At 70.9% G+C, this 18,735-nt stretch overlaps 1 protein-coding gene across 5 annotated transcripts in view; it reads left to right on the top strand.

Moving 5' to 3' along the window:
- The window catches only part of MINK1 (misshapen like kinase 1), a 63,675-nt gene that overhangs the window by 14,090 nt on the left and 30,850 nt on the right, over window positions 1-18,735 (top strand). For all 5 annotated transcript variants that reach the window (XM_050933380.1, XM_050933379.1, XM_050933378.1 and 2 more), the window contains exons 5-13: window positions 1,224-1,314; window positions 5,984-6,114; window positions 7,381-7,435; window positions 8,390-8,468; window positions 8,784-8,959; window positions 9,873-9,942; window positions 12,826-13,036; window positions 13,851-13,964; window positions 17,245-17,454. In XM_050933380.1, the coding sequence (XP_050789337.1) occupies window positions 1,224-1,314; window positions 5,984-6,114; window positions 7,381-7,435; window positions 8,390-8,468; window positions 8,784-8,959; window positions 9,873-9,942; window positions 12,826-13,036; window positions 13,851-13,964; window positions 17,245-17,454 (1,137 nt within the window). The remainder of the gene's footprint in view (window positions 1-1,223; window positions 1,315-5,983; window positions 6,115-7,380; window positions 7,436-8,389; window positions 8,469-8,783; window positions 8,960-9,872; window positions 9,943-12,825; window positions 13,037-13,850; window positions 13,965-17,244; window positions 17,455-18,735) is intronic.

The following is an 18,735-nucleotide window of genomic DNA, read 5'->3' as shown; positions in this document are numbered from 1 at the left end:
TGGGTTCTCAGCAGGGGAGCCGGGGGCCAGGACTCCTGGGTTCTCAGCAGGGGGGCCGGGGACCAGGACTCCTGGGTTCTCAGCAGGGGAGCCGGGGGCCAGGACTCCTGGGTTCTCAGCAGGGGGGCCGGGGGCCAGGACTCCTGGGTTCTCAGCAGGGGGGCCGGGGCCAGGACTCCTGGGTTCTCAGCAGGGGGGCCGGGGGCCAGGACTCCTGGGTTCTCAGCAGGGGGGGCCGGGGGCCAGGACTCCTGGGTTCTCAGCAGGGGGGCCGAGGGCCAGGACTCCTGGGTTCTCAGCAGGGGGGCCGAGGGCCAGGACTCCTGGGTTCTCAGCAGGGGGGCCGGGGCCAGGACTCCTGGGTTCTCAGCAGGGGGGCCGGGGCCAGGACTCCTGGGTTCTCAGCAGGGAGGCCGGGGGTCAGGACTCCTGGGTTCTCAGCAGGGGGGCTGGGGGCCAGGACTCCTGGGTTCTCAGCAGGGGGGCTGGGGGCCAGGACTCCTGGGTTCTCAGCAGGGGGGCTGGGGGCCAGGACTCCTGGGTTCTCAGCAGGGGGGCTGGGGGCTAGGACTCCTGGGTTCTCACCAGGGGGGCTGGGGGCTAGGACTCCTGGGTTCTCACCAGGGGGGCTGGGGGCTAGGACTCCTGGGTTCTCTCTCCGGCTCTGGGAGGGGAGTGGGGGATGGTGGGTCAGAGCAGGGGAGGCTGGGAGCCAGGACTCCTGGGTTCTCTCCCCGGCTCTGGGAGGGGAGTGGGGGCTGGTGGGTCAGAGCAGGGGGGGCTGGGAGCCGGGACTCCTGAGTTCTCTCCCCAGCTCTGGGAGGGGAGTGGGGGCTGGTGGGTCAGAGCAGGTGGGCTGGGAGCCAGGACTCCTGGGTTCTCTCCCTGGCTCCAGGAGGGGAGTGGGGCCTGGTGGGTTAGAGCAGGGGGCGCTGGGAGCCAGGACTCCTGGGTTCTCCCCCTGGCTCTGGGAGGGGAGTGGGCGCTGGTGGGTCAGAGCAGGGGGGCTGGGAGCCAGGACTCCTGGGTTCTCTCCCCAGCTCGGGGAGGGGAGTGGGGGCTGGTGAGTTAGAGCAGTGGGGGCTGGGAGCCAGGACTCCTGGGTTCTCTCCCCAGCTCTGGGAGGGGAGTGGGGGCTGGTGGGTCAGAGCAGGGTGTGCTGGGAGCCAGGACTCCTGGGTTCCTGTGACTGGGTCCCAGCCGGCCTTTTCCTGCGCCCCTAGGGCCTGGCTCACCTCCACGCCCACAAGGTGATCCACCGGGACATCAAAGGGCAGAACGTGCTGCTGACGGAGAACGCCGAGGTGAAGCTGGGTAAGTGAGGGGCAGCGCGCAGACGCCCCCTTCCTGCTGAAGAGACACTCGCCCCGGACTCCTGGGTTCCATCCCTGGCCCTGCCGTTCACTCCTATCTCCAGCAGCCCTTATAAGCATCAGTCCTGATTCGAATCCTGTGAAGACCAGCAACATCCGGTGGCAGGGAGTTCCACCAGCCACCCATGGAAGAGATTATCTCCTTGGCCTGGTTTATAATGGGCCACTTCTCCCTGCCTGAGCCCAGCACTCCAACGGGGGGGATGGGACTGGTGCAGGGGTGCTGCCTGAGTCTGCAGAGAGCCTGAGCCCGTTGCTCTGAGGGGGGGGATGGGACTGGTGCAGAGGCGCTGCCTGAGTCTGCAGAGAGCCTGAGCCCGGCGCTCCGACGGGGGGGATGGGACTGGTGCAGGGGCGCTGCCTGAGTCTGCAGAGAGCCTGAGCCCGTCGCTCCGAGCGGGGGGATGGGACTGGCGCAGGGGCGCTGCCTGAGTCTGCAGAGAGCCTGAACCCATTGCTCCGAGGGGGGGATGGGACTGGCACAGGGGCGCTGCCTGAGTCTGCAGAGAGCCTGAGCCCGTCACTCCGAGGGGGGGGATGGGACTGGTGCAGAGGCGCTGCCTGAGTCTGCAGAGAGCCTGAGCCCGTCGCTCCGAGCGGGGGGATGGGACTGGCGCAGGGGCGCTGCCTGAGTCTGCAGAGAGCCTGAACCCATTGCTCCGAGGGGGGGATGGGACTGGCGCAGGGGCGCTGCCTGAGTCTGCAGAGAGCCTGAGCCCGTCACTCCGAGGGGGGGGATGGGACTGGTGCAGAGGCGCTGCCTGAGTCTGCAGAGAGCCTGAGCCCGGCGCTCCGAGCGGGGGGATGGGACTGGTGCAGGGGCGCTGCCTGAGTCTGCAGAGAGCCTGAGCCCGGCACTCCGAGGGGGGGATGGGACTGGCACAGGGGCGCTGCCTGAGTCTGCAGAGAGCCTGAGCCCGTCGCTCCGAGGGGGGGATGGGACTGGCACAGAGGCGCTGCCTGAGTCTGCAGAGAGCCTGAGCCCGTCGCTCTGAGGGGGGGATGGGACTGGCGCAGGGGCGCTGCCTGAGTCTGCAGAGAGCCTGAGCCCGTCGCTCCGAGCGGGGGGATGAGACTGGCACAGAGGCGCTGCCTGAGTCTGCAGAGAGCCTGAGCCCGTCGCTCCGAGGGGGGGATGGGACTGGTGCAGGGGCGCTGCCTGAGTCTGCAGAGAGCCTGAGCCCGTCGCTCCGAGGGGGGGATGGGACTGGCGCAGGGGCGCTGCCTGAGTCTGCAGAGAGCCTGAGCCCAGCACTCCGACGGGGGGGATGGGACTGACACAGGGGCGCTGCCTGAGTCTGCAGAGAGCCTGAGCCCGTTGCTCTGAGGGGGGGATGGGACTGGCGCAGGGGCGCTGCCTGAGTCTGCAGAGAGCCTGAGCCCGTCGCTCCGAGCGGGGGGATGGGACTGGCGCAGGGGCGCTGCCTGAGTCTGCAGAGAGCCTGAGCCTGTCGCTCTGAGGGGGGGATGGGACTGGCACAGAGGCGCTGCCTGAGTCTGCAGAGAGCCTGAGCCCGGCACTCCGAGGGGGGGATGGGACTGGCACAGAGGCGCTGCCTGAGTCTGCAGAGAGCCTGAGCCCGGCGCTCCGAGGGGGGGGATGGGACTGGCGCAGGGGCGCTGCCTGAGTCTGCAGAGAGCCTGAGCCCATTGCTCTGAGGGGGGGGATGGGACTGGCGCAGGGGCGCTGCCTGAGTCTGCAGAGAGCCTGAGCCCGTCGCTCCGAGGGGGGGGATGGGACTGGCGCAGAGGCGCTGCCTGAGTGTGCAGAGAGCCTGAGCCCGTCGCTCCGAGGGGGGGGATGGGACTGGCGCAGGGGCGCTGCCTGAGTCTGCAGAGAGCCTGAGCCTGTCGCTCCGAGGGGGGGATGGGACTGGCTCAGGGGCGCTGCCTGAGTCTGCAGAGAGCCTGAGCCCGGCGCTCCGAGGGGGGGGATGGGACTGGCGCAGAGGCGCTGCCTGAGTCTGCAGAGAGCCTGAGCCCGTCGCTCTGAGGGGGGGGATGGGACTGGCGCAGGGGCGCTGCCTGAGTCTGCAGAGAGCCTGAGCCCGTCGCTCCGAGGGGGGGATGGGACTGGCACAGAGGCGCTGCCTGAGTCTGCAGAGAGCCTGAGCCCGGCGCTCCGAGGGGGGGGATGGGACTGGCGCAGGGGCGCTGCCTGAGTCTGCAGAGAGCCTGAGCCCGTCGCTCTGAGGGGGGGATGGGACTGGCGCAGGGGCGCTGCCTGACTCTGCAGAGAGCCTGAGCCCGTCGCTCCGAGCGGGGGGATGAGACTGGCACAGAGGCGCTGCCTGAGTCTGCAGAGAGCCTGAGCCCGTCGCTCCGAGGGGGGGATGGGACTGGCGCAGGGGCGCTGCCTGAGTCTGCAGAGAGCCTGAGCCCGGCGCTCCGAGGGGGGGGATGGGACTGGCGCAGGGGCGCTGCCTGAGTCTGCAGAGAGCCTGAGCCCGTTGCTCTGAGGGGGGATGGGACTGGTGCGGGGGCGCTGCCTGAGTCTGCAGAGAGCCTGAGCCCGTCGCTCTGAGGGGGGGATGGGACTGGTGCAGAGGCGCTGCCTGAGTCTGCAGAGAGCCTGAGCCCGTCGCTCCGAGCAGGGGATGGGACTGGCGTAGGGGCGCTCCCTGAGTCTGCAGAGAGCCTGAGCCCGTCGCTCCGAGCGGGGGGATGGGACTGGCGCAGAGGCGCTGCCTGAGTGTGCAGAGAGCCTGAGCCCGTTGCTCTGAGCGGGGGATGGGACTGGTGCAGAGGCGCTGCCTGAGTCTGCAGAGAGCCTGAGCCCGTTGCTCCGAGGGGGGGATGGGACTGGCGCAGAGGCGCTGCCTGAGTGTGCAGAGAGCCTGAGCCCGGCACTCCGAGTGGGGGATGGGACTGGTGCAGGGGCGCTGCCTGAGTCTGCAGAGAGCCTGAGCCCGGCACTCCGAGTGGGGGATGGGACTGGTGCAGGGGCGCTGCCTGAGTCTGCAGAGAGCCTGAGCCCGGCGCTCCGAGCGGGGGGATGGGACTGGCACAGAGGCGCTGCCTGAGTCTGCAGAGAGCCTGAGCCCGACGCTCCGAGCGGGGGGATGGGACTGGCACGGGGGCGCTGCCTGAGTCTGCAGAGAGCCTGAGCCCATTGCTCTGAGAGGGGGATGGGACTGGTGCAGGGGCGCTGCCTGAGTCTGCAGAGAGCCTGAGCCCGGCGCTCCGAGCGGGCGGATGGGACTGGCGCAGGGGCGCTGCCTGAGTGTGCAGAGAGCCTGAGCCCGTCGCTCTGAGCGGGGGGATGGGACTGGCGCAGGGGCGCTGCCTGAGTGTGCAGAGAGCCTGAGCCCGGCACTCCGAGGGGGGGGATGGGACTGGTGCAGGGGCGCTGCCTGAGTCTGCAGAGAGCCTGAGCCCGTTGCTCTGAGGGGGGGATGGGATTGGCGCAGAGGCGCTGCCTGAGTGTGCAGAGAGCCTGAGCCCGTCGCTCCGAGGGGGGGGATGGGACTGGCACAGAGGCGCTGCCTGAGTCTGCAGAGAGCCTGAGCCCGGCACTCCGAGGGGGGGGATGGGACTGGCGCAGAGGCGCTGCCTGAGTGTGCAGAGAGCCTGAGCCCGTCGCTCCGAGGGGGGGATGGGACTGGCGCAGGGGCGCTGCCTGAGTCTGCAGAGAGCCTGAGCCCGTCGCTCCGAGGGGGGGGATGGGACTGGCACAGAGGCGCTGCCTGAGTCTGCAGAGAGCCTGAGCCCGTCGCTCCGAGCGGGGGGATGGGACTGGTGCAGAGGCGCTGCCTGAGTCTGCAGAGAGCCTGAGCCCGTTGCTCCGAGGGGGGGATGGGACTGGCGCAGAGGCGCTGCCTGAGTCTGCAGAGAGCCTGAGCCCGTTGCTCCGAGGGGGGGATGGGACTGGCACAGGGGCGCTGCCTGAGTCTGCAGAGAGCCTGAGCCCGTCGCTCTGAGCGGGGGATGGGACTGGCACAGGGGCGCTGCCAGAGTCTGCAGAGAGCCTGAGCCCGTTGCTCTGAGCGGGGGATGGGACTGGCGCAGGGGCGCTGCCTGAGTCTGCAGAGAGCCTGAGCCCGGCGCTCCGAGCGGGGGGATGGGACTGGCACGGGGGCGCTGCCTGAGTCTGCAGAGAGCCTGAGCCCGTCGCTCCGAGCGGGGGGATGGGACTGGCACAGAGGCGCTGCCTGAGTCTGCAGAGAGCCTGAGCCCGTTGCTCTGAGGGGTGGATGGGACTGGCACAGAGTCGCTGCCTGAGTGTGCAGAGAGCCTGAGCCCGTCGCTCCGAGCGGGGGGATGAGACTGGCACAGGGGCGCTGCCTGAGTGTGCAGAGAGCCTGAGCCCGGCACTCCGAGGGGGGGATTGGACTGGTGCGGGGGCGCTGCCTGAGTCTGCAGAGAGCCTGAGCCCGTCGCTCCGAGCGGGGGGATGGGACTGACACAGAGGCGCTGCCTGAGTGTGCAGAGAGCCTGAGCCCGTTGCTCCGAGCGGGGGGATGGGACTGACACAGAGGCGCTGCCTGAGTGTGCAGAGAGCCGGTGCCCTGAGGTGGGGAGCTTCTGGCTGGAGAAGGAAGGGTGGCCAGGCTACTGCCTCTTTGGGGGGGGGCTCCACGTGCTGACGGCTGCGTCTCCTCCCTCCCCAGTGGATTTTGGGGTGAGCGCCCAGCTGGACCGGACGGTGGGGCGCAGGAATACCTTCATCGGCACCCCCTACTGGATGGCCCCCGAGGTGATCGCCTGTGATGAGAACCCCGACGCCACCTACGACTACAGGGTAGGGCAGGCCCCATGGATTGGGGGCTCGGTGGGGATCCCTGGCCGTGGGATCCAGGATACCTTGGCCCAGCCGCTCCAGGGTGCCCTGCAGCCGGCGCAGGGCCTGGCTTTGGGGGGAACCAGCCCCATTCGGGTCAGCACTGCCCTCTTCCCCCCCCCACACACTAATCCTGCCCTGCTCCCCATGGAGATGGGGCTGTGAAGCGACAGATCTCAGCCCTGGGGTGTGCCTGTCCTCTCGCTGGGCCTGGGGGGCCCTCCGCTGGCTCACCCGCCGAGTCCCCCCCAGCCCAGGGATTCCCCCGACCTCCGGGAGGTCAGAGCCAGAGGGCGAACCCCTGGACCTACTGAATCCCTACGCCCCTGCCCTTCGCTAGGGGGGACACAGCGTAGGGGACGGTCTCATGGGACCCCTGACCCCCATAGTGTCCTCCCCTCCACTCTGATCCCCCTGGTTCACCACATCTGAACCCCTGTGGGACCCCCCACCCCCAATCCCCCTGGATCCTCCCCCCACTCTGATCCTCCTGGTTCCCCACATCCGAACACCTCTGGGAGCCCCCTATCCCCCCAGTGTCCTCCCCCCACTCTGATCCCCCTGGTTCCCCACATCCCAGCCCCTTTTGGACCCCCCCAATCCCCCCAGTGTCCTCCCCGCACTCTGATCCCCTTGGTTCTCCACATCTGAACCCCTTTTGGACCCCCCCAATCCCCCCAGCATCCTCCTCCCACTCTGATCCCCCTGGGTCCTACTCCACTCTGATCCTCCTGGTTCCCCACACCCCAGCCCCCCTGGGACCCTCCCTCCACTCTGATCCCCCCTGGGTTCTCCCCCACTCTGATTCTTCTGGTTGCCCACATCCCAGCCCCCCCAGGACCCTCCACCTCCATCCCCCAGTGTCCTCCCCCCACTCTGATCCCCTGGTTCCCCACATCCAAACCTCTCTGGGACCCCTGCCCACTCCCCCAGTGTCCTCCCCCCACTCTGATCCCCCAGGTTCCTCCCCCAGTTTTGACCCCCTCTGGATTCTCCGTATCCCAGTCGTCCCAATCCCCGCCCCACCCACTTTGATCCCTCCCCCCCCGATCCCCACAGACACACGCCGATGCCCCTGGGTACCCCCGACTCTGGCCTCTTGCTCCCCCACAGCCCCGTCCCCCCTGCGGGCAAAGGTGCTGCCCACCCCCTCCCCAGCTGCAACCTGGAGCCATGGGGGTGCAGGGAGATCCCCATTCCCAACCCATCCCCCCTTTCTCTCTGCAGAGCGACATCTGGTCCCTGGGCATCACTGCTATCGAGATGGCTGAGGGAGCACCACGTAAGTGCCAGGCTTGCTGCGCCCAGATCAGCCACGCACCCCCCTTGGGGGGCTTGAAACCTGGGGGGAGCGGGGGGAGGCGCTAGCTCTCCTGGGTTCTCTTCCTGGCTCTGGGAGAGGAGGGGGGGCTGGGAGCCAGGATTCCTGGGTTCTCTCCCCGGCTCTGGGAGGGGAGTGGGGGCTGGTGGGTCAGAGCAGGGGGGCTGGGAGCTAGGACTCCTGGGTTCTCCCCGGCTCTGGGAGGGGAGTGGGGGCTGGTGGTTAGAGCAGCGGGGATGGAGCCAGGATTCCTGGGTTCTCTCCCCGGCTCTGGGAGGGGAGTGGGGGCTGGGGGGTCAGAGCAGGGGGGGCTGGGAGCCAGGACTCCTGGGTTCTCTTCCCGGCTCTGGGAGGGTAGTGGGGGCTGTTGGTTAGAGCAGGGGGGGCTGGGAGCCAAGACTCCAGGGTTCCTTTCCCAGCTGTGGGGGGGGAGTAGGGGCTGGTGGTTAGAACAGGGGGCTGGGAGCCAGGACTCCTGGGTTCTCTCCCTGGCTCTGGGAGGGGAGTGGGGGCTGGTACGTTGAAGCAGGAGGGCTGCGAGCCAGGACTCCTGGGTTCCTTTCCCAGCTGTGGGAGGGGAGTGGGGGCTGGTGGTTAGAACAGAGGGGCTGGGAGCCAGGACTCCTGGGTTCTCTCCCCGGCTCTGGGAGGGTAGTGGGGGCTGTTGGTTAGAGCAGGGGGGGCTGGGAGCCAAGACTCCAGGGTTCCTTTCCCAGCTGTGGGGGGGGAGTAGGGGCTGGTGGTTAGAACAGGGGGCTGGGAGCCAGGACTCCTGGGTCGATCCCCACTAGGGCTAGGGGATGTAAGGATCGGCGTGGGGCCATGACCGTTGTGAGCATGGGGCAGGGCATGCTGAGGGGACCATGGGGCTAGTGAGGGGGTGCAGCCCCCATGTGACCATGTCTCTCTCCCCAGCTCTGTGCGACATGCACCCGATGCGAGCGCTCTTCCTCATCCCCCGCAACCCACCGCCCAAGCTCAAGTCCAAGAAATGGTACGTTCCGCAGCAAGGCCAGAGCCTCGTCCTGCCACCCGCACTGCCTAGCCGGGCCTGGATCCCCCCAGCTTGGGGTCACCGGGCCCCGATCCCCCCAGCTTGGGGTCTCTGGGCCCCGATCCCCCCGGTGCGGGTCTCTGGGCCCCGATCCCCCCGGTGCGGGTCTCTGGGCCCCGATCGCCCCAGTTCGTGTAGCCAGGACCTGGATAATCCTGCCCAGGCTCCGACTGTGGCTGTGGACGAGCGTCGCAGGCCTGTTGGGCCCCAGCCGCCTAGCACAGTGCTCACCCCGTGTCCGCCCCCTTCCCCCAGGTCCAAGAAATTCATCGACTTCATAGACACCTGCCTGATCAAAGCCTACATGAGCCGTCCGCCCACAGAGCAGCTGCTGAAATTCCCCTTCATCCGTGACCAGCCCACAGAGCGCCAGGTCCGCATCCAGCTCAAGGACCACATCGACCGCTCCCGGAAGAAGAGAGGAGAGAAGGGTGAGTGGGGTGGGACGGGACCTGTCCCCTCTGGGGGGCGCTGGCTCCCACTTGGCCCCAGGGCGGGGACTGGCTGGCTGGGGGGAGCAGGGAATGGGGCAGGGGCCTGTCCCCTCTGGGGGGCGCTGGCTCCCACTTGGACCCAGGGCGGGGACTGGCTGGCTCAGGGGGGTGGGGAATGGGGCAGGGGCCTGTTCCCTCTGGGGGGCACCGGCTCCCACCCGGCCCCAGGGCAGGGACTGGCTGGCTCAGGGGGGCAGGGAATGGGGCAGGGGCCTGTCCCCTCTGGGGGGCGCCGGCTCCCACCCGGCCCCAGGGCAGGGACTGGCTGGCTCGGGGGGCAGGGAATGGGGCAGGGGCCTGTCCCCTCTAGGGGGCGCTGGCTCCCACCCAGCCCCAGGGCGGGGACTGGCTGGCTCAGGGGGGCAGAGAATGGGGCAGGGGCCTGTCCCCTCTAGGGGGCGCTGGCTCCCACTGGCCCCATGGCGGGGACTGGCTGGTTCAGGGGGCAGGGAGTGGGGCGGGCCCTGGCTGGCTCAGGGGGCGGGAAGTGGGGGGCTATGAGGGGGAGCCTGGCTGGCTCAGGGGGTGGGAAGTGGGGCAGGGACTGGCCGGCTCAGGGGGTGGGGAATGGGGGGCTATAAGGGGGAGCCTGGCTGGCTCAGGGGGTTGGCAGTGGGGCGGGCCCTGGCCGGCTCAGGGGAGGGAGTGGGGCAGGGACTGGCCGGCTCAGGGGGTGGGGAGTGGGGCAGGGACTGGCCGGCTCAGGGGGTGGGGAATGGGGGGCTATGAGGGGGAGCCTGGCTGGCTCAAGGGGCTGGCAGTGGGGCGGGCCCTGGCCGGCTCAGGGGAGGGAGTGGGGTGCCAGCCCCGCCTGGCCCGTGGCCATGTAACGGGGTCTCTCGCCCCCCAGATGAGACGGAGTACGAGTACAGCGGCAGCGAGGAGGAGGACGACAGCCACGGGGAGGAAGGGGAGCCCAGGTACGGGACGAGAGGGAGGCGCCTGGGGCGTATGACCCGGGGCAGCGTGGCCCGGTTGTTGGGGAGGGGCAGAGTGGGCGGGGCTATGGGGCCTGAACTCAGGGCCATGGGGTGGAGCCACATGGGCTGGGTATGGGGGAAGGGCTCTTATGGGGTGCCTCTGGGGGAGCGGATGGCTGCCAGGGAGGGGGCCCCATGCCCAGGTGATACATGGGATGGGGCCATGTGGCCTGGCATGAGGCAGGACTGCCTGGGCATTGGGTGTGGGGCTGTGGACACGGGGCAGGTGAGTGGGGCCAGGCTGGCAGGGCACTGCCGTGTGGGTGAGGCTGTGGGGCACCACAGCGGGGCCACGTTTTTGGGGAGCGTGTGGGCGGGGCCCTGACTATATAGGGGTAGGGGTGGGGCTGTGGCTGTGAAGGACCATGTGGGTGGGGCTGTGTCGGTCGGGGCAGGGCCGAGGGGGTGGGGGTGGGGCCATGGGGGGCAGGGCCAAGGGGCTGTGGGCAGGGCTGTTCTGCCATGGGTGGGGCCATGTAGGTGGGGCGGAGCTGAGGGGCTGTGGATGGGGCTGTGTGGGCAGGGGTGGGGCCGAGGTGCCAGGGGCGAGGCTGGGTGCTGGGGCAGAGCCCAGGGGCTGTGAGTGGGGCCGAGGGGCTGGGGCCAGGGCGGAGCTGTGGGTGGGGTGGAGCTGAGGGCCTGTGGGTGGGGCTGCATTGGTGGGGGCGGGGCCATGCACCGGGGGTGGGGCTGTGTGCTGGGGCAGAGCAGAGGGGCTGTGGGAGGGGCTGCATTGGCGGGGGCGGGGCCGTGCACCGGGGGTGGGGCTGTGTGCTGGGGCAGAGCAGAGGGGCTGTGGGAGGGGCTGCATTGGCGGGGGCGGGGCCGTGCACCGGGGGTGGGGCTGTGTGCTGGGGCAGAGCAGAGGGGCTGTGGGCGGGGCTGCATTGGTGGGGGTGGGGCCATGCACCGGGGGTGGGGCTGTGTGCTGGGGCAGAGCAGAGGGGCTGTGGGTGGGGCTGCATTGGTGGGGGCGGGGCCGTGCACCGGGGGTGGGGCTGTGTGCTGGGGCAGAGCAGAGGGGCTGTGGGCGGGGCTGCATTGGCAGGGGTGGGGCCATGCACCATGGGCGGGGCTTTGCACTGAGGTGGAGCCAAGGGCCTGTGGGTGGGGCTGTATTGGTGGGGGCGGGGCCATGCACCGGGGGTGGGGCCGTGTGCTGGGGCAGAGCAGAGGGGCTGTGGGTGGGGCTGTGTTGGTGGGGGCGGGGCCTCTCCAGAGGGGCTGTGGGCGGGGCTGCATTGGCAGGGGTGGGGCCATGCACCATGGGCGGGGCTTTGCACTGAGGCGGAGCCGAGGGCCTGTGGGTGGGGCTGCATTGGTGGGGGTGGGGCCGTGCAGAGGGGCTGTGGGCGGGGCTGTGTTGGTAGGGGCAGGGCTATGGGGCGGGGCTGTGCTATGGGGTGGAGCCGAGGGCCTCTGGGCGGGGCTGCATTGGCAGAGGTGGGGCCGTGCACTGAGGTGGAGCCAAGGGGCTGTGGGCGGGACTGCACTGGCGGGGGCGGGGCTTTGCAGAGAGGCCGTGGGTGGGGCTGCATTGGTGGGGGCGGGGCCGTGCGCTGAGGCGGAGCTGAGGGGCTGTGGGCGGGACTGCACTGGTGGGGGCGGGGCCGTGTGCAGAGAGGCTGGGGGCGGGGCTGTGCAGAGAGGCCGTGGGTGGGGCTGCATGGGTGGGGGCGGGGCCGTGTGCTGAGGCGGAGCCGAGGGGCTGTGGGCGGGACTGCACTGGCGGGGGCGGGGCCGTGCGCAGAGAGGCTGGGGCGGGGCCATGCGCCTGGGACGGGGCCGAGGGGCTGTGGGTGGGGCTGCGTTGGTGGGGGCGGGGCCATGCGCCTGGGGCGGGGCCGAGGGGCTGTGGGTGGGGCTGCGTTGCTGGGGGCGGGGCCATGCCCCTGGGGCGGGGCCGAGGGGCTGTGGGCGGGGCTGCGTTGGTGAGGGCGGGGCCGTGCCACCCTGGCAGGGCCGAGGGGCTGTGGGCGGGGCTGCGTTGCTGGGGGTGGGGGCCGTGCCACCCTGGCAGGGCCGAGGGGCTGTGGGCGGGGCTGCGTTGCTGGGGGCGGGGCCATGCACTGGTGGCAGGGCCGAGGATCTGTGGGTGGGGCTGCGTTGGTGGGGGTGGGGCCATGCACCAGACTGCGTTGCTGGGGGCGGGGCCATGCACTGGGGGCATGGCCGAGGGGCTGTGGGCGGGGCTGCGTTGGTGGGGGCGCGGCCGTGCCCCCCTGGCAGGGCCGAGGGGCTGTGGGCGGGGCTGCGTTGCTGGGGGCGGGGCCATGCACTGGTGGCAGGGCCGAGGATCTGTGGGTGGGGCTGCGTTGGTGGGGGTGGGGCCATGCGCCAGACTGCGTTGCTGGGGGCGGGGCCATGCACTGGGGGCATGGCCGAGGGGCTGTGGGCGGGGCTGCATTGGTGAGGGCGGAGCCATGTGCCTGGGGCGGGGCCAAGGGGCTGTGGGTGGGGCTGCGTTGGTGGGGGCAGGGCCATGCACCGGGGGCAGGGGCGAGGGGCTGTAGGCAGGGCCGCGTTGGTGGGGGCGGGGCCGTGCCACCCTGGCAGGGCCGAGGGGCTGTGGGCGGGGCTGCGTTGCTGGGGGCGGGGCCATGCACTGGGGGCATGGCCGAGGGGCTGTGGGCGGGGCTGCATTGGTGGGGGCGGGGCCATGTGCCTGGGGCGGGGCCAAGGGGCTGTGGGTGGGGCTGCGTTGGTGGGGGCGGGGCCATGCACCGGGGGCAGGGCCGAGGGGCTGTGGGCAGGGCCGCGTTGGTGGGGGCGGGGCCGTGCCCCCCTGGCAGGACCGTGCGGTGACCCCCCCGCGCCCCCCAGCTCCATCATGAACGTGCCGGGCGAGTCGACGCTGCGGCGGGAGTTCCTGCGCCTGCAGCAGGAGAACAAGAGCCACTCGGAGGCGGCGCTGAAGCACCAGCAGCAGCTGGCGGCCCAGCACCGCGACTCCGAGGCCCACATCAAACAGCTGCTGCACGAGCGCCAGCGCCGCATCGAGGAGCAGAAGGAGGAGCGCCGGCGCGTGGAGGAGGTGAGCCGCCCGGACGCCTGGGTCCCCCTCCCCGCAGCCAGCCTCGCCCCGCAACCGGAGGGGAGGGGCTCCAGTCCGAGCGAGGGAGCTGGGAGCCAGGACGCCTGGGTTCTCTCCCTGGCGCTGGGAGGGGCGTGGGGCCTGGTGGGTCAGAGCAGCGGGGCTGGGAGCCAGGACTCCTGGGTTCTCTCCCCGGCTATGGGAGGGGCGTGGGGCCTGGTGGGTCAGAGCAGCGGGGCTGGGAGCCAGGACTCCTGGGTTCTCTCCCCGGCTCTGGGAGGGGAGTGGGGGCTGGTGGGTTACAGCAGGGGGGGCTGGGAGCCAGGACTCCTGGGTTCTCTCCCCGGCTCTGGGAGGGGCGTGGGGCCTGGTGGGTCAGAGCAGCGGGGCTGGGAGCCAGGACTCCTGGGTTGTCTCCCCGGCTCTGGGAGGGGAGTGGGGCAGGTGGATAGAGCAGGGGGGCTGGGAGCCAGGACTCCTGGGTTCTCTCCCTGGCCGTGGGAGGGGAGTGGGGCTGGGGGGTAGAGCAGGGGGGCTGGGAGCCAGGACTCCTGGGTTCTCTCCCTGGCCGTGGGAGGGGAGTGGGGCTGGGGGGTAGAGCAGGGGGGGCTGGGAGCCAGGACTCCTGGGTTCTCTCCCCGGCTCTGGGAAGGGAGTGGGGCAGGTGGATAGAGCAGGGGGGGGCTGGGATCCAGGACTCCTGGGTTCTCTCCCCGGCCGTGGGAGGGGAGTGGGGCTGGGGGGTAGAGCAGGGGGGCTGGCGCCAGGCCCCCTGGCCGGTTCCAGCTGCCCCGCTGGCTCCCTCCCCCCACAGCAGCAGCGGCGGGAGCGGGAGCAGCGGAAGCTGCAGGAGAAGGAGCAGCGGCGGCTGGAGGACGTGCAGGTGCTGCGGCGGGAGGAGGAGCGCAGGCAGGCTGAGCGCGAGCAGGTACCGGCCTTGCTCAGCCCCAGCTCCCCCCATGGTGCTTGGGGGGCGGGGCCAGGGGGCTGCGACCCTGGGGACTCCCTGCCGCCGCCACTGCTTCCTGGGGAGCCCATCGCCCCAGGGACTCAGCTGCCTGGCATCCACCTTCCCCCTTGTCCGAGCCAGCTCATGGGAGGGTCTTAGCGCGGGGCCTAGCGGTGCACTGAGTCTCAGGGGCTAGTGGTGACAGTGGGGGGGCTGGGAGCCAGGACTCCTGATTTCTCTCCCCGGCTCTGGGAGGGCAGTGGGGTCTAGTGGTTAGAGTAGGGGGCTGGGTTCTCTCCCTGGCTCTGGGAGGGCAGTGGGATCTAGTGGTTAGAGCAGCAGGCTGGGTTCTCTCCCCGGCTCTGGGAGGGCAGTCGGGTCTAGTGGTTAGAGCAGGGGGGCTGGGTTCTCTGCCCCGGCTCTGGGAGGGCAGTGGGGTCTAGCGGTTAGAGCAGGGGGGTTGGGAGCCAGGACGCCTGGGTTCTCTTCTATTCCTACTTCTGATATTGTGAACTTGGAGCCTCTCTCCTCCTCCCTCCCCCCCCCGGGGTCAGCCCACTGGGGCTCTTGGGCCACAGGCTGAAATCTCCCCTGGCCCCCCAGCTGCGGGTCTCCCCGGGGGGGCTGGGCCCCCTCCCCCTGCTCTGTGACCTGTCTCTCTCTCTCTGTCTGTCCGTCCCTCTCCAGGAGTATATCAGGCACAAGTTAGAGGAGGAGCAGAGGCAGCTAGAAATCCTCCAGCAGCAGCTACTGCAGGAACAGGCCCTGCTTCTGGTAACCGGGCCCCGCCCCCGCAGCCCTGCTTGGGGTGGGGCATTCCCCGGTGGAGCAGCCTGGGGGCTGCTCTGAGCTGCGCTCGGCCATGGGGAATACCCACAATGCAGTGCGCCGCCAAGGCTGGGCCAGGCCTCGGGCGGTGTTTGGCCTGGGGCAGGGGGTGGGGGCTTTGAGAGGGGCAGGGTCCACCCCCTACCGCCTGTGCCACCGGGGGGGCAGAGTACCCCCTCAGCCCATAGCTGCCCCCATCCGGTGGGGGTGGTAAGAGCTGCTGTGGGCCCCCCCAGGGAGGACAGGGTCTGAGATTCACCCCTCCTAGCCCTGCCTCCTCCCAGGGCCTATCTCCAGGGTGTGCGTGTGTCAGGATGCCTGGGTTCCCCCTCCGTGCATTTGGATGTGTCAGGATGCCTGGGTTCCCCCTGCGTGTGAGCATGTGTGTCAGGACGCTTGGGTTCCCCCTGCATGCATCTGGGTGTGGCAGGATGCCCAGGTTCCCTCTGCGGGCGTCTGGGCGTGGCAGGACGCCCGGGTTCTCCCTGGGTGCGTCTGGGCATGGCAGGACACCCGGGTTCCCCCTGCGTACCGGCGTGTCAGGACACCTGGGTTCCCCCTGTGTGCATCTGGGTGTGGCAGGATGCCCAGGTTCCCCCTGCGTGTGTCTGGGCATGTCAGGACACCCGGGTTCCCCTTGCGTACCGGCGTGTCAGGACGCCTGGGTTCCACCTGCCTGCGTTTGGTTGTGTCACAACGCCCAGGTTCCCTCTCCTTGAGTATGTCAGGATGCCCGGGTTCCCCCTGCGGGCATCTGGGCATGGCAGGACCCCGGGTTCCCCCTGCGGGCGTCTGGGCGTGGCAGGACGCCTGGGTTCTCCCTGGATGCGTCTGGGCGTGGCAGGACCCCGGGTTCCCCCTGCGGGCGTCTGGGCGTGGCAGTACCCCGGGTTCCCCCTGCGGGCGTCTGGGCGTGGCAGGACGCCTGGGTTCCCCCATGTGCCGGCGTGACAGGACTCCGGGTTCCCCCTGCGGGCGTCGGGGCGTGGCAGGACGCCCGGGTTCCCCCTGCGGGCGTCGGGGCGTGGCAGGACCCCGGATTACCCCTGCGGGCGTCTGGGCGTGGCAGGACGCCCGGGTTCCCCCTGCGGGCGTCGGGGCGTGGCAGGACGCCCGGGTTCCCCCTGCGGGCGTCGGGGCGTGGCAGGACCCCGGGTTCCCCTTGCGGGCGTCTGGGCGTGGCAGGACCCCGGGTTACCCCTGCGGGCGTCGGGGCGTGGCAGGACCCCGGGTTCCCCTTGCGGGCGTCTGGCCGTGGCAGGACCCCGGGTTCCTCCTGCGGGCGTCTGGGCGTGGCAGGACCCCGGGTTCCCCCTGCGGGCGTCTGGGCGTGGCAGGACGCCCGGGTTCCCCCTGCGGGCGTCTGGGCGTGGCAGGACCCCGGGTTCCCCCTGCGGGCGTCGGGGCGTGGCAGGACGCCCGGGTTCCCCCTGCGGGCGTCGGGGCGTGGCAGGACCCCGGGTTCCCCCTGCGGGCGTCGGGGTGTGGCAGGACGCCTGGGTTCCCCCATGTGCTGGCGTGGCAGGGCCCCGGGGTCTCCCTGCGGGTGTCGGGGCATGGCAGGACCCTGGGTTCCCCCTGCGGGCGTCTGGGCGTGGCAGGACCCCAGGTTCCCCCTGCGGGCGTCTGGGCGTGGCAGGACCTCAGGTTCCCGCTGCGGGCGTCTGGGCGTGGCAGGACCCTGGGTTCCCCCTGCGGGCGTCTGGGTGTGGCAGGTCCCTGGGTTCCCCCTGCGGGCGTCGGGACGTGGCAGGACCTCGGGTTCCCCCTGCGGGCGTCTGGGCGTGGCAGGATCCCGGGGTCCCCCTGCGGGCGTCGGGGCGTGGCAGCGCTGGGGTCCCCCTGCGGGTGTCTGGGTGTGGCAGTGCTGGGTCCCCTGTGTGCCAGCGTGGCAGCGCCGGGGTCCCCCTGCGGGCGTCCGGGCATGGCAGCGCCGGGGTCCCGTGCCCAGCCCCCACAGCCCCCTGACCCTGCGCCCCCCCAGGAGTACAAGCGGAAGCAGCTGGAGGAGCAGTGGCAGTCGGGCGTCTGGGCGTGGCAGGACCCCGGGTTCCCCCTGCGGGCGTCCGGGCGTGGCAGCGCCGGGGTCCCCCTGCGGGCGTCCGGGCGTGGCAGGGTTCCGGGGTCCCCCTGCGGGCGTCCGGGCGTGGCAGGGTTCCGGGGTCCCCCTGCGGGCGTCTGGGCGTGGCAGGACCTCAGGTTCCCGCTGCGGGCGTCTGGGCATGGCAGGGTTCCGGGGTCCCCCTGCAGGCGTCCGGGCGTGGCAGCGCCGGGGTCCCCCTGCGGGCGTCCGGGCGTGGCAGGGTTCCGGGGTCCCCCTGCGGGCGTCTGGGCATGGCAGGGTTCCGGGGTCCCCCTGCAGGCGTCCGGGCGTGGCAGCGCCGGGGTCCCGTGCCCAGCCCCGCAGCCCCCTGACCCTGCGCCCCCTCAGGAGTACAAGCGGAAGCAGCTGGAGGAGCAGAGGCAGTCGGAGCGGCTCCAGCGCCAGCTGCAGCAGGAACACGCCTACCTTAAGTCCCTGCAGCAGCAGCAGCAGCTCCAGAAGCAGCAGCCGGGGGCGCCGGCGAGCGAGAAGAAACCGCTCTACCACTACAGCCGCAGCGCCGCCCACAGCGCCGACAAGCCCGCCTGGGCCCGTGAGGTGCGGGGGGCAGGCAGGGCTCCGGGGGGCGGGCGCGGGGGGCAGGCATGGGGGGCAGGCAGCTGGGGGGCAGGCGCACGGTGTGGGCTGGGCTCCGAGGGTTTCTCCACCTCTGAGGCAAAGCAAACCCGCCAGCCAGAGAGGCCTTTGGTCTCCCCCCCGGGTAACCCCACGTCCCCCCACTTTCCCCTCCGCTCTCACTGCACAAACCCCAGCAGCAGGATGGACTCTGGAGTCACACGGCCCGGCACCAGGCCTTGCTGTGAACGTCCCGGGTTGCGTCCCCCAAGGTCCGTTAAGTGGCTCTCGCCGGGGCGCGTTTGAGAACAGCCCCCCAGGGCCTCCCCGCAGATCCTGACAGTCGCACACCTCGAGATGCGGGCACAGAGCAACAGTCCTGACATCAGCAACAACACCCACAGTCACACCCAGCGCACCACAGCCCCTCCACAGACACCTCGCACCACAACCTTCGGGCAGCACCTGCTGCAAATACACAACCGTGATCTAGACGGTCACAGGTTGTCAGTAACATCACATGGGGGCTGGTGGGTCAGAGCAGGGGGGCTGGAGCCAGGACTCCTGGGTTCTCTCCCTGGCTCTGGGAGGGGAGTGGGGGCTGGTGGGTCAGAGCAGGGGGGGCAGGGAGCCAGGACTCCTGGGTTCTCTCCCCAGCTCTGGGAGGGGAGTGGGGGCTGGTGGGTTAGAGCAGGGGGGGCAGGGAGCCAGGACTCCTGGGTTCTCTCCCCAGCTCTGGGAGGGGAGTGGGGGCTGGTGGGTTAGAGCAGGGGGGGCAGGGAGCCAGGACTCCTGGGTTCTCTCCCCGGCTCTGGGAGGGGAGTGGGGGCTGGTGGGTCAGAGCAGGGGGCCTGGGAGCCAGGACTCCTGGGTTCTCTCCCCAGCTCTGGGAGGGGAGTGGGGCTGGTGGGTTAGAGCGGGGGGGGGGCTGGGGTCCAGGACTCCTGGGTTCTCTCCCCAGCTCTGGGAGGGGAGTGGGGGCTGGTGGTTAGAGCAGGGAGGCTGGGGGCCAGGACTCCTGGGTTCTCTCCCCGGCTCTGGGAGGGGAGTGGGGGCTGGTGGTTAGAGCAGGGAGGCTGGGGGCCAGGACTCCTGGGTTCTCTCCCTGGCGCTGGGAGGGGAGTGGGGGCTGGTGGTTACAGCAGGGAGGCTGGGAGCCAGGACTCCTGGGTTCTCTCCCCGGCTCTGGGAGGGGAGTGGGGCTGGTGGGTTAGAGCAGGGGGGCTGGGAGCCAGGACTCCTGGGTTCTCTCCCCGGCTCTGG

The sequence above is a fragment of the Gopherus flavomarginatus genome, chromosome 23 (assembly GCF_025201925.1).
Source record: "Gopherus flavomarginatus isolate rGopFla2 chromosome 23, rGopFla2.mat.asm, whole genome shotgun sequence".
In the NCBI taxonomy this organism is placed as follows: domain Eukaryota; kingdom Metazoa; phylum Chordata; order Testudines; family Testudinidae; genus Gopherus; species Gopherus flavomarginatus.
This window is presented reverse-complemented; position numbering and strand designations above follow the sequence as displayed.